The sequence below is a fragment of the Saccostrea cucullata genome, unplaced genomic scaffold (genome assembly GCF_032062105.1).
Source record: "Saccostrea cucullata isolate Sc308-1 unplaced genomic scaffold, CSIRO_AGI_Scuc_v1 ctg1325, whole genome shotgun sequence".
Taxonomy (NCBI): Eukaryota; Metazoa; Mollusca; class Bivalvia; order Ostreida; family Ostreidae; genus Saccostrea; species Saccostrea cuccullata.
The window spans coordinates 70,001-84,382 of record NW_026925063.1 but is presented as its reverse complement, the minus strand read 5'-3'; the positions used below and the strand labels follow the sequence as shown (position 1 = coordinate 84,382).

General features: G+C 33.0%; 2 protein-coding genes across 3 annotated transcripts; one reads left to right on the top strand and one right to left on the bottom strand.

Moving 5' to 3' along the window:
• On the top strand, positions 1–4,194 carry LOC134267972 (multifunctional methyltransferase subunit TRM112-like protein). The gene is made up of 4 exons (XM_062750179.1): positions 1–93; positions 3,032–3,133; positions 3,480–3,572; positions 3,744–4,194. Exons 1-4 carry the CDS (start codon positions 16–18, stop codon positions 3,843–3,845), a joined length of 375 nt encoding a protein of 124 aa, XP_062606163.1. The 5' UTR covers positions 1–15; the 3' UTR covers positions 3,846–4,194.
• Positions 4,195–4,914: 720 nt separating this feature from the next.
• LOC134267985 (BAG family molecular chaperone regulator 3-like) lies at positions 4,915–13,136 on the bottom strand. 2 transcript variants are annotated; one of them, XM_062750191.1, is made up of 12 exons: positions 12,984–13,136; positions 12,021–12,078; positions 11,697–11,753; positions 10,097–10,207; positions 9,801–9,913; positions 9,140–9,336; positions 8,899–9,034; positions 8,605–8,633; positions 8,384–8,483; positions 8,115–8,246; positions 7,692–7,808; positions 4,915–5,658 (listed from the first exon to the last, which is right to left on the bottom strand). In XM_062750191.1, exons 1-12 carry the CDS (start codon positions 13,046–13,048, stop codon positions 5,502–5,504), a joined length of 1,272 nt encoding a protein of 423 aa, XP_062606175.1. In that variant the 5' UTR covers positions 13,049–13,136; the 3' UTR covers positions 4,915–5,501. The 2 variants fall into 2 exon arrangements, with proteins under 2 accessions (XP_062606175.1, XP_062606176.1); XM_062750192.1 differs by lacking the exon at positions 10,097–10,207.
• Positions 13,137–14,382: the final 1,246 nt, after the last annotated feature.

Sequence of the window (14,382 nt, the reverse complement as noted above, 5' to 3'; positions counted from 1 at the left end):
TTCAATAAAAACAAAATGAAGCTCATCACACACAACTTTCTGACATCAAACATCATCAAAGGGGTTAAGAACGGCTACCCTCTGGGTATTTTGGTATGTATCATGAAAAAATCACATACATTTTATTATACATACAATATTGAAATGTTGTAAATGTACATATTCATTCATGTTACATCACTTTCATGTCTCAATATTTTTTGTATGGTGTACATGTGCCTAGGTGTCTTCCCAGTTCCCACTTAGCCACTTCAGGCACTGGATGTATTTATAAAAGGGATAATGATTTTTACATGTATTATTTACCACTTTAATAAACTATAAGATTTATTTAAATACATGTTAGCAAATTATAATATTATCTGTCGACACATACTGAAACACCTAGAAAAAAACAAAATTTTAACAACGCTAAACCATGGCTTCAGATCTGGGTTCTCCTGTGAGACACAACCACAGGCGCCTGACGTTACTTATTTTTCTTTTAATAAAAAAAATATACCCTTACCTTATTATAAGGTATACGTAAGGGTATATTTTTTTTATAAAAGAAAAATAAGTAACGTAACACAACTTCTAACAACAATGAACAATCTGCTGATAAATTATGACAAAGGAAAACAAACAGATTTGGCAATTTTGGACTTCTCTAAAGCTTTTGACACTGTTCCACATCAGAAACTACTCCATAAACTCAGTCAGTATGGCATAAGAGGAAGTACACTATCATGGCTAACATCATTCCTTACAAGAAGGACAATGTGAACAGTAGTAGAGGGCGAAAAATCAGAGGCCGTGCCAGTGGAGTCCGGGGTGCCGCAAGGCACAGTCCTCGGGCCCCTGCTCTTTTTATGCCACATTAATGACCTCCCAGACTCCGTAACATCACAAGTCCGGCTGTTCGCAGACGACTGCCTCTTATACCGACAAATCAACAACTATGGAGATCAGAAAAAACTACAGGAAGACCTTCACAACTTGCAAAAGTGGGCCAATGACTGGGGTATGTGTTTCAACGCCAAAAAATGCTACATCATGAGCATACGCCAAAAAACCAGCAAATTTTATACACTGGACAATCATGTGCTGGAAGAGGTTGAAAATAACCCCTATCTTGGACTCCAAATTTCGTCAGACTTAAAGTGGTCAACTCACATCAACAAGATCACTAAAAAAGCTCATTCAACATTAGGATTTCTCCGACGAAATTTATCACACTGTACCGAGAACTGCAGGAAAACAGCCTACGTTTCCATGGTGCGATCAACACTTGAATATGGATCAATAGTCTGGGACCCATTTCAGAAACGGGACATAGATAAGCTCGAACGTGTCCAACATAAAGCCATCCGTTTCATAAAACGAGACTACCACAACAGGGAAGAGGGCTTCATCACCACCAAGGCCAAGGAACTGGACTTACAACCGCTCCAGCATAGAAGGACCAGCTTGCGACTCATTATGCTCTATAAGGTGGTTGAGGGGTTGGTGCCAGGGCTACCAACTCACAATTTCATTCAAAAAGCTAAGCCTAGACGCCAAATCAAATTAAAAACATTCGATAATTGTGAAAATACAAACATTCTTTCATCTCAAGTCAAAAATAACAGCAAGTGTCTCGAAACAACATCTACGAAAACTAACCAATACTGCTCATCATTCTTTGTGGACACAGTCATCAAATGGAACCAACTGGAGGACAATATAGTTTGCGCTAAGTCCGTCGAGGCCTTCAAGACCGCCCTCGACAGCTTGTGTCAATAAGTTCGACACGCGCTCTCTCACCGTCGCAGAAAAGCCAGTATTGGTCACTTCGACGCATATATACACAGATACAGATACATGTTTATGATGTATACTCGATTCTCATTATATCGCGGTATATCGCAAAAAATTTGATACATAGCTTATATTCTTTTTGTTGATTGACAATCTGTATGTTACATCTGAATGTTTTTAATTTTTTTGATGATTGAGAAGTATGGAACATCTGTTGGAAAAAGAAATATTCAAATAGACGTAATTTTACAGATTTCCACTCCCGTTTTTATTATATTTAGACCATCAAATTCAAAACCTAGTAAAAAATATAAGAAAGTTCAGCCTTTAAAAGTCTTGAATTTGTACAATTGTTTATTTTTTCATGTAGAATTACAATCTAAATTCAAAAATAAAAATTGAGGTCCATGTCATCTACAAGTTTCCATGTTTCCATGCCGAGATACAATGGGACTCTCCAATTTAGAAGATAAATAAGAGTGCCAGTTTTAAAAATAGACCTCGAATTAAATGACGCAAGATTGGAAAATAATTTTGCACTAAAAAGTTAGGCCATGGTTAGAATTATAAATATCATTTAATAAAAGTTAGATTAAAAAATTTGAAATTACACTTTTTATGCAAAAGAATTAAGTACCGCGATATAATGAGACACCAGTATACATGTTTTACTTTAATCATTGATGATATGTACAGGTTGGCACAGTTCCTTTTTCGGGGAAGTATTACTAATAAAAGGGAATTATTCCTCTTTTCAGGGAGGTTGGTTTGATAAAGTTTTAACACATCACATCATATTTTTCATGCACTCTTCATTTTAATAAATGGATTTGAGGCATTATTTAAAAAATATCCTGAAATTTCCTGTATTCAGTAATGTTTTCATTACGAAATTTAAAAAAGGAATCATCCCGCAGCACTTTTAGTAAATATACTTCCCCCAAAAAAGAACTGTGCCCAACCTGATGTACCTGTCATACACTATTTAAGGAAATTCATATTTTTTTTTCAATGTTTGGTTTTTAACTGTCAGCTAGGACATAACCAATATAATTTGTTTCCTTTTCCTAGATTAAATTATAAATCCAAATTCAATAAAACAAAATAAACTGGACACTTACAACCAGACTGTCCTGACAATACATTAATGTTTAGCCCCGCATCAATGTTTAAACAAATGAATCAATGAATTTAGATTTTATTATTTTTCAATCAAATTTTACTTTAAAATCACATTTTGATTTATTTTTAGCCAGCAAAAGTTGAAGTGAAAGATGTGGAGTTTAATCCTGCTTTCATAACAAGAATGTTACCAAAAGTAGACTGGGTAGCACTCCAGAAAGCTGCTAAAGAGGTCAGAGGTCAAAACAAATACAGAAAATATATCGGAGAGGCAGACATTATATATATCTGATATCATATATTTATTTCAGTATGAATCCCTACTTTCTAGTTAGAGAAATAATTAACATGTTAGCCATAGAACAGTCAGATTAAAATTTTGATTGATCAGATCTTGATAGAATCCTTTGTCTATAATGATGTTATATAGCTTATATCTACATGTATTTCCAAACAAAAAAGCATAGCCTCAAATGTACTAAAATGATACTGGTACTAAATTTTAAAATGGAAATTAAAAAAAATTCATATTATGGATGTAAGGTCTACTGTTTTTATAATAATCTGTACTTTTATAGTGTGGATATGGAGAAGGATTACCAGATGCTATCAAAGATGAATTGATGGAAGACACAGACTTTCTGAAAAAAGTCCACAATGCCTTGATGGAGGTTAGTAACAAACCAGAAGTGTCTTTTTAATAGAAATCTATAACTTAATTACTTTTTTCATTGAAATTTTTTGCCAGTAATCTAAACTAGCAGTATTTAACATATATATATAAAAGAAGATATTACAATAAAGATTTTTTAGTAAACAGCTGTGATTTTTTTTTGTTCCAGGTTGAGGTGATAGAAGGTAAGCTGGTCTGTCCAGAATCTGGCCGGGAATTCCCCATCAATAATGGCGTCCCTAACATGTTACTAAATGAAGACGAAGTGTGAAAAATCAAGACAAAAACTGGACTGTCATGAATGATTGTGTGGATAACTTGAGTGAAAGTGTGATTAAGACTTGAAGAATTTTTTACGAATTCAGGATGCTTGTGACTTGTGTTGTTATAAATGTTGTTAATTTGTAGATATTGTTGAGTGCAATGTGAAATTGTTTGGTCAGACAGATTTTTGAATTTTTAAGTTCTGTCTAAAACAACAAAAGTGAGAATATACAAGAAACAGAAATTTCATAAAGTTCATGTACTTGTTTTATCATATACAAATGTGTTCGTTTTTATGTGATTCCTTTTAATTATTAAATCCAAATTAATAAAGAAACATCTTGCAGAATGCTAAATGTTTTGTCAGTTTACAAACTGCTGCGATTCTTCAAATCAAAGGTATGACCAATCTCCAAAAATGGAAAATAATTTACAATCCTCAAGTGAATGTCATAATTGCAGCTCAGGAATGACCATTGTTACCTGAAAGCCTGCTTTGATTTATAAGATATAGAACAACACATTTTCAACAGGGGAATATTTGAGTAACCATAGGAAATTTACAGAATGTCATTACTTGATGTACCAGTATTTTCTTTATTTATACTAAAGAGAAATTTTTATGGTCATGAACCAGTACATTTGTATTTTCAACATGCTATTTCATACAAGCAGTACAGAACATCCCGATGTTTTCCAGGCCTTTTCAAGATTTTGATAAATTTACGTGCCAAGAAAATGTCAGAACTGCCAACGGTTTATTTCCCTTAATATCCCCCCTTGTCTTAGAATTACATCCCTTTTTCAGTATAAATGAAAGCTTGTTACCAAAGTTAGTCAGTGATATTTGATAAAAATTAGCAAAGGGCTTTGGTATTGATTTCTAGCCCATATTCTAAAAAGTTGATGCCTTATTTAACCTCAGATGAGCTATGCTGTATAGTGTATGTCTTCTTGGTCAAATTATAATTGATATGAAGATTCGTTATAAATCTTTTTTTTGTTTTCATCAAATTTAAAGTTTTTGTTAATGCATGTCATAACCAAAATCAGCATATCAAAAAATTGAGAGATGATGAATTTTATGTTTTTATTAGTTTTTTCATAGAAAGTGTAAATAATGCATTACAATAGAGATACAACATTCAAGAAATTAATGAATTGCACAAAAAATCAAGGTTATCACCTGAACATTACAATTGGAAACAGCTACATTTACAAAATTTAACATGGGAGACTAGGCATGCTGAATAAATTAAGTGGAGAATGTAGTTGTTCAGTTCAAGATTTTTTTTTAAATGATAAAATTGATGTACAGGTAAACAAACTGCTCATTTAAGGAGAGAAAAATCTAATCTCAAAAGTTACAAGGAATACCTTGAAATCCAACAATTTCTCAATGTATATACAAGTACATGAAAAATGTATAGACTTTTTAGATACTTCTAATGCCTATATAAACTATATATTAAAATGTTTTCAATATACAAACTAGTTAAAAAATTTTTTTAAACAATTAAAAGTTTTATAACACACTCCCTTCAGTTTTGCATAAAATGATACATGCATGTCAGATTGATCTTCAAATCCAGTGCTCCTAATGATTACCATTCAATCACATTTCCAGTTGTTTAGCTTCCTGTATGTTGTTTGGCCTGCCACCTTAAACAGTAATCAGCCTCCTAGAGTCCTGAAGGTACATAGGTCCGTGAACCAGGTCGGGATTGGGTCCCATGGCTACCACTCTGCTCCCTAACCGCCCGGGATCAGGGCCGTGTCTTAGATCTGGGTTAGGACCCACAGCTGCTACATAGTTTTGTCTGCCAATAAAAGTGGTGTAAAATTATCAGTAAAGAGTCAGGTTTCATTTGACCATCTATCAACAAAGAAGGGTTCAGTTATTATCATATCTTCATATGGGCCGTTGGTTTTGTACAAGTATGCCTTTTTGTGGTTTTCAGTGGGACAGTGAAGACAGAACTGGCCTATTCATCGACCGTTTATAATATTTCAATTTGGAAGGAAAAAAACAAAACAACAAGAAATCTGTGAGCCAATGCTCACTAGTAATATCCCCGCTCTGATGTAAATAAACACTATCATGTTAATATACACAAGTTCAATTACAGGCAGATGCACAGAAAAATATGAAGTTGACATCAGATTCATATCAAAATTAATCCCACCACAGGGCATGCTTCAACAAAGAGTGTACTAAAATTTCAAGCATCTGCTAATGGTTAATGAGAAAACTGTGACGAAAAGTTGTTATGTATGAAACAGACGGATGCACAGACAAACAGGAAGTCAACATCAGATTTGACCAAAAATGTATCCCACCGTATGGCATGACTTAGGGAAGATTGTCTTAAAATTCCAAGCATCTGCGATGAGTAGTTGCTGAGAAAATTGCAATGAAGATTTGTTATATATGAAATGGACAGATGCACAGACAAACAGGAAGTTGACAAGAGATTTTAACAAAAATGTATCCCACCATATGGCATGCCTCAGAAAAGATTGTGTTAAAATTTCAAGCATCTGCAATGAGTAGTTGCTGAGAAAACTGCGATAAGAATTTACTTTGTATGAAATGGACAGACGCACAGACAAACAGAAAGTTGACATCGTATTTGAACAAAACTAGAACTGTCCAAACGGGACAAAATACCCCCTGCTGGGTTTTTCAGAAGTAAGTTTTTCCATAATAAAGCTATGTATCAAACATGAATTATGAAATTTTTCTTCCAGTGACCTTGAACTCCCCAAAATGACCTTGGGTCAAGGTCATGACACACCCTTGGGTCATAGGCAATCTTTGTGTGAAATGAGAACCTACCAAGTTTATCAATAAGAAAGATATGGACCGGACACAAATTATGAAAGTGAGATTGAACTTCCCCAAATGACCTTGGGTCAAGGTCATGACACACCCTTAGGTCATGGGCAATCTTTGTGTGAAATGAGAACCTACCAAGTTTATTCATAAGAAAGATATGGACCAAACACGAATAATGAAATTTTTCTTCCAGTGACCTTGAACTTCCCCAAATGACCTTGGGTAGGTCATGATGACACACCCTTGGGTTATAGGCAATCTTTGTGTGAAATGAGAACCTACCAAGTTTATCAATAAGAAAGATATGGACCGGACACGAATTATGAAATTTTTCTTCCAGTGAGATTGAACTTCTCCAAATGACCTTGGGTCAAGGTCATGACACACCCTTAGGTCATGGGCAATCTTTTGTGGAGTAGTAGATTCTAATGTCCCACTGTAGGAAAGATATAGACTGGACACGATTGCACAGACAGACGGACAGACAGACAGACAAGGTGATTCCTATATACCCCCCCAAACTTTGTTTGCAGGGGGTATAAATATATATTAATGTATGGCATGCCTCAGACAAAATTGTATTGAAATTGAAAGCATCTGCGATGAGTAGTTGCTGAGAAAACTGCGACGAGAATTTGTAATGTATTAAACAGACACACACACAAACAGGAAGTTGACATCAGATTTAAACAAAAATGTATCCCATCGTATGGCATGCCTCAGAGAAGATTGTGTTAAAATTTCAAGCATCTACGATGAGTAGTTGCTGAGAAAACTATGACGAAAATTTGTTATGGACAGACACACAGACAGACACATAAGAGTAAAACAGTGTACCCCCCTCTCCTTCAGAGCGGGGTATAAAAATTGGAGGAGGGGTGGATGGGAACAGAATGACAGATTAGCAAAATGATGGAAAGAGTAATTACAGCCTACAGAGCAACTGCAAATTGTTGTGGAATCCTATTAATTCTAGCATTGTTCCAAAGAAATGATCATTTATACATGTCTTACATGAGAAGTGAATCATCTGGACCTTTCCTTAGATCTGGATTAGGACCAATGGCAGCTGTTTTATACTCAGATACAGTGTGTGGTTGTCTGGCTACTGAAGATCCCTTGTGTGTGCTCCTGAAACAACATCACTTGATAATAAACACAGTATAAAGTGCTCTCAATGGTAATGAATGTACATTTAGTTACTGGGCAATTATTTTTTTCCTAAAGCAATTGATTTTCAAATGTCAAAAGACAAGATTTGCCTTAAGCTCTTGCTTGATAGGAAAAAACAGATCTTAATTATTCCCAAGATTTCTTTACATGAATGCTAGTAATACTTTCACTGACTTTCATTGTATGATATTAAAAAAAGAAAGATTTCTCAATATTTGTAAAATTGTAAACTTAAATTTCTTGATAATACTAAAAAACCTTTACTTTTTTGCATGTTTAGTTCTTTGATGCTGTGTCCTTGATGATGAAGGTCGCTGATCTGGTGTCCTTGACCTGTCCTGATGTGATTTTGCAGTTTTCTTGGGAGAACTTTTTTTCTTTGGTGAAGTTATGGAGCTTCATTTACAAAATATTTTTTTTTTTAAAGAATAGAGAATTTGCATTAAAAATCATTCTTCATAATATTATTGTACAAATCTGTATAGGGATATCAAGATTAAAAAAAAATTCCTTTGCTGAACAAGCAGCTCTACCTGTCTGGATCAGCCTCCAGTGTGACTGGTAACCCAGCATCCATATCAAAAGCAGCAGGCTCTGAAGTGGCTGGTCTACTGAAACTGGATTCACTGAACCCTAAAATAAGGACAATATTTACAACTAATACGTTTAACTTTTATTTTCATGTACCAGGTACATACATGCTTTCAAAATGTTTTGATGTTTCTGTTCAATAATTATATACCGCTAATCTTACCTGAGTCTGATGTTTTAGATCTGTCACCTCTAGAATAAAAAAAAGATGTTTTTATAAGAGACAAAAATTTGTATTAAGTTGAGCTAGGTACTAAGCAATTTGGTTTTTTTTCTTCAAATTTGTAGGGAGGCTTTGTGCACTGGCATGCAATTTTGCTGAGAAAAATGACATGGCTGTAAAATTCATTTGAATTATATATGTATATGAACGAAAGAAACCAAAATAAAAATTTAGTTAAGGTTTGCTTATATATGTAAACATTGTAGGTAAATCTAGAGAGTTCAAGATACTGACATTTCTGGCTTCTTCCTATCATTCCAGCCTTTCAGTAAAGTGCGACATTTTCCTTCATTGTAGTGACAGATATCTAATGCCATCTCAATCACATTAGCTTCAAGATGCGAAAATGCCCCAGCCATGCGCTGTTTAACTGAAATATTTAGAATACATGTACAATGTAGTTCATGCAAAAATTGTGAAGAAAAAGATGTATGTATTTCAGCTAGACAATTTTCTTTTGTAAATTGGTACACACTTTTCTTCTTCTGATCTTCAGATATCGTCTCTTTTGGAGGCGAGGATTCTTTCGCTGGGGACTTGTGACCTGTCTGACCTGTCCGTTTAGCTGAGGATTGCCTGGAGTGACTGGCAGATGTAGCGCCCCCTGTTGTTTTCAGCTTGTAACCCATGGATTCCAATGTTTCTTTTGCCTTCGAGTGGTTGTTGTTAACACTGCAGAGAATAAATAGACTTTTTTCTTTAAAATAGCTCTTTTGAGTGTACATGTAAACTAGAAGAGTTTGATTATCTATTGGTCAGATGTGTGTTGATAGGTATCTCCCTATCTGTAAATACTGTATCAAAAGACTTTAATCCTAACACCTACATTAATCAATTCTGGTACACAAGTACACTTCACCAAGATACATCACATTTTTCATAAGTCCACGTTTTTCATAAGTCAAGATTGTGTCAACTTTTTTAAATAAAATACCGGTAAGTTGAAAACAAACAACTTTTCTATTCTGTTCGTAAAATTACAAACTAATCAGGTTACAGTTTCATGGAAAATTACCACATTTTGCTGAATTTCCCCCTGAAAATACACATGTATATACATAATGCCATCATATACATATATAAAATAAATAAGCAAGATGTCCCTTTTCATCCCTTTACACATCACCTCATCATACCTGACGAGGATATCTTTAACCATGTCATAGGTGGCCCCTGGGTGGCTCTTCATGAGGGCATTGATTGAAGCATCCAACTTGTCATTATTTGTGTCTGGTGGTGGGTGCTTAGTCTGGGATAGAGAAAATAAGAGAATTTCATACGATGATTAAAATAAATCTACACATGATCATTTTCAAGTTGTATCCTTTATGGACTTTACAGACATTTGCTCAATGAAAAGAACATTTTACCCAATTTAATATAAACCATAGGTGATGATAAAGCTAGATAAAACATTGATAAAGCAAATTACAGGAAAGGATGTTGTGAGTTCTCTCCCTTTGTCTCTATGTTCATCCCTGTTATAAGTGTTAAGCGGGATTTCTCTTGTTGCAGGACTTTTCACAGATGCTTGGTTCAAAAGCTATATGTATTTTACAGGTATAATAGAAAGAATAGAATGTTTATAGTGAGTGTACTCCTACTTCTACTTACAGTAAAACACACCTATAACTGCAAGGGACAGATGAATTTGCTTTGTTATAACCATAATATGTTATACATGTTAGCTTCTCAATATATTTAAAACACACTGGGAATGAAAATCAATTCACTGTAAATATAATTTTTTATAAGCAAATTTGCTATAAGCGTATTTTACTGTATTTCATATTCTGAAAAGGCTATAGGTTCAAAGTTAAGCTACCACAGGCAATACAACAAGATATACATACAATGATTTAATGCACACAATAAATTATAATTTATTATCATGACCTAAGGGATGTTAAGCAAGTAAAATGTAAGAGACATTGACAAAAAGATGTTCCAGAACCAAAATGAAAGTTTAAACACATACACAAAATCTGTTAAATTTTTAATTTGACACAAAGAGCAAGGTTCATTTCATGCATTAGGTGGTCAATTAGTGATATTATAGTATACTAATATAATATATACTGAATTCAGATAATGAGGACTGGGACGAAAATACTTTTTCTTTATTGAAACGTACAATCATGATATTTTAGCCACGATATATGTACCATGAAAATCTTCTTTTATTAAAATGAACAAGACATTTCATAACAAATAAGATTTATGATTTATTCAAATACATGTACATGTAAGTAATAGTTGTATATCTGTTTGTAAAACAAAATTATTTAACACAAGACTAGTGGTGTACTTCTTATTTATCATATTCAATTTATATATTAAACCCAAAGTGTTATGCTAACAAAGAAATTTTTTGTGATATTTCAATATTTCTTCATATTAATTGATTTGTGTATCATCCTCACACTGAATCAAGACCTTGATATAATTCCATTATTTGTGAAAGGTGTCACTGTTCATTTCTATTTGATGTTTAACTTTTGCCAGCTGTTTAAAGTCAGCTTTGATTTTTAACTTGAAGAATTTTATAGGACCAATTAAAGCCTTTAGTGAACTTTGCTCTTTACATCAACAATGTACAGTCAAGCCCCTATATCTCAAATTTAATGGGTCCAAGAATTTTTTTAGAGATGATTGAAGATAATAAATTTGAAATACTAAGGTTCAACTGTACTTTATATCATGCTTTGGTGAAAAAAGTGTGTATTCTAAATTATAATTATTTAATCATTAAATTGACTAAAACAGAAGAACAAATAATAGCTACTGTAATAAAAAAAAACAACAACACAAAATTCAGTTATAAATCTCTCACAGACAGAGAAAAAGACTAAGAACTGAGTAAAATGAAATTAAGACTTGTTTTAAATCAAACATATAAGACCATAAAAGTACATCTATCAAGAGAAACAAAAATGGAGAAAGCTCTATACAGACAATACAAAATGAAAACAAATTTTCTCCAATTAATCATTGATTGACTGAATATCAATCATTGATTGATTGAATTATACCTGGGCTGCGGCAGCATGCTGTCCACCATATTGAGGTTGCTGGGGCTGATTAGCTTGCTATCAAGTATATAAAAATTTAATAGCATCAATTGACAATTTTATTGATCATCATTATAATAGAATCAGGGACCTATATAATTAGTATATAGGTCCGTGTCGATGATAGAATTAACCTGATAGTTTTTACAAATGAATCCAGTATTCTCAGCACTGCTTCAATTTAACAGTTAATATTATATAAGAGATATTTTTTAAATACTTCTGAATATCAATAATGAAAAATATTTCTTTAAAAATGAAATATGCACTGATACAGATACATACTAATTTAATTCTTGGATCAATCCATGTAGTCTGTTTAGTGTTGTGGTCAATGAAAAAACTGGAAAAAAAAATCCAAAATTGTGAATATTAAAGATACTAACAGCTGACTAAGAGAAAGATAGAGCATTACAGATGGGTGCGTCAATTTACCCAAATGGATACAAATGGACCCAAATGGAACCCAAATGGAAACTCAAATGGACCAAAATGGAAATCAAATGGACCCAAATGGAATATAAAATAAATATATTATATCATATTCTCAAGTTTTTACTTATTTAAAATATAGAAAATAATATGAAATTAACCATGTTAACATAAAGAAAATATTTTAATATCATCATTTTCTTAAACTTGTGTTTTCAAAAATGCGATTTAATTCTATTTGTAATAACTATTGAACATAATTGAATACAAAACCGAAGTATTTGATAGATTCTAAGGCCATAGGAACGGAAGGGGGTGGGGGGGGGGGGGAGAGAGAGATACCATGTGTGGTAGAATACTATCAAAACTTCATGTCTCAAGTATATTTTTTGGTAAATACAATATTAGAGATTAATGATAAATATAAAACTCCAGTTGTAACTGTAAGTTCATTTATTTTCATCATTTTACAAAAGTAATAAAATATACAATACATATTTAATATATTTCCATTTGGGTCATTTGATTTCCATTTGGGTCCATTTGTGTTCCATTTGGGTCCATTTGTTTCCATTTGGGTTCCATTTGGGTAAATCGAGCGTTACAGATTAATCAAGAGCTGAGCAATATTTTCAAATACGTTTCCATCAACCCTACTCAAACGATTAAGTAAAAGTCCTTTCTAATTAAAATCTGCCTAATAGAATAATAGATCTACGCATAATTTAGAAAATAGGTAAATTATTTCGAATTTTCTCTGCATACCAATATCAGAGTGATCTTCAATTGTTACAAAGTAAATAATTTTCAACTTACTAAGCGCCCTGGTTAGCATCCCATCGAGCCTCCCATCCTGGAGGCAAGGGTGGCCCGCCCTGCATTTTATGATGCTATGTAGCTTCTTGCGAAAGGCTTCCTTCAAAATACAGTTGAACAATGTTTATTTACAAATATCCGGAAGTAAATGAGATAAGGTCAAGGACACTTGGCGAGTTCTGGCCCCTTGCTGGTTAAGGGGAGTCGCGGCACAAAATTAATACAGTAAAATCAACCAAAGGGATTTTATTTATTCATTTATTTATTTTCTAGTATTTATTCAATATTTATTTATTTATTAAATAAAAAATGCCACATTTATTTGAGAGTTTCTCCACTAAAAAACTGTAAAAAAAAAAAAAAAAAATGATCTGGAAAATTGCATATCACATGTAAAAACTGTGAAAAAAAAAATGATCTGGAAAATTGCATATAATGCGAGATTTTGGTATTAAAAGGGGATTAAAAATATCTCAATTCTTCTATGAGATGAAAAAAAAATCCATAAAACTCAAGGAAAATATTTGCAAAAAAGCCCCCCCCCCTCTCTCTCAATGAAATTACAAGTAGAAGAAAAAAAGTAAAAGTTCTTCCTTATCACCGTTAATTTTTCCTTTTTTTTTTTTTTGAAAAATGAATAATACTTTTTTTTTAAACATTAAAACATGTACTTTAAAAAATTTCATGACACTGTCATAAATTAAAAAAAAAAATAAATAAATAAAAACTTGTATTGGTCGAAAAATGTTAATTTTCCTTTATATGACCTAGATTTGCCCCGTTGGATTAAAAAGAACCCATCGGTCATCCATAAAATGGATTGCAGAATATATGACAATACATGTTTTTGGGAATATTAATTAATATATTAATATCGTAATGATTCGTGGCTTGTGAGGATCTAGAGACTGCCGTTTGAACTCTAGAAAGCTTCAGATCACATGACCCTCCAAGTATATATATAAAAAAATATTCTTGATGCGCGGTAACATGTCCAGAAAAATGATGGATGTGGATAGTGGGATGTTTCGAAGCTGTCAGTGAAAAGAATAATTAATGTGTCTTGGTAATCTTGCTACAATTGAATATGCAGTACTTATCAGTAAGCGTGCAAACGAGCTTGCATATCTAGAATTACTGTACAAAAACATTTGTAGTAAGAGGAAACCACATGGAAACCGAAGAGGCCGGTGTCGTTAAAGGTTTGACTGAAACTCAGATGAAAAAAATTCTTGTTAGCAATGAAAAACGAAATACAAAACACTGAAAACAGTAGATAAAGAATGAGAGGAGGTAATTCGACACAAAATACTACATGTACAAAGATCTAACTGCAGGCACTCATGGAACCAGCAGAAAACATAGGGGCTTGTGTTCCGGATTGATAAATGTAAAATAA

Coding starts and splice junctions, on each gene's coding strand:
- LOC134267972 (XM_062750179.1), top strand. CDS start 16: ATGAAGCTCATCACACACAACTTTCTGACATCAAACATCATCAAAGGG. Junction 94..3,031: donor GCTACCCTCTGGGTATTTTG/GTATGTATCATG, acceptor ATTTATTTTTAG/CCAGCAAAAGTTGAAGTGAA. Junction 3,134..3,479: donor TCCAGAAAGCTGCTAAAGAG/GTCAGAGGTCAA, acceptor GTACTTTTATAG/TGTGGATATGGAGAAGGATT.
- LOC134267985 (XM_062750191.1), bottom strand. CDS start 13,048: ATGCAGGGCGGGCCACCCTTGCCTCCAGGATGGGAGGCTCGATGGGAT. Junction 9,914..10,096: donor AACTCACAACATCCTTTCCT/GTAATTTGCTTT, acceptor TCTCTATCCCAG/ACTAAGCACCCACCACCAGA. Junction 7,809..8,114: donor AGAACTAAACATGCAAAAAA/GTAAAGGTTTTT, acceptor ATGTTGTTTCAG/GAGCACACACAAGGGATCTT.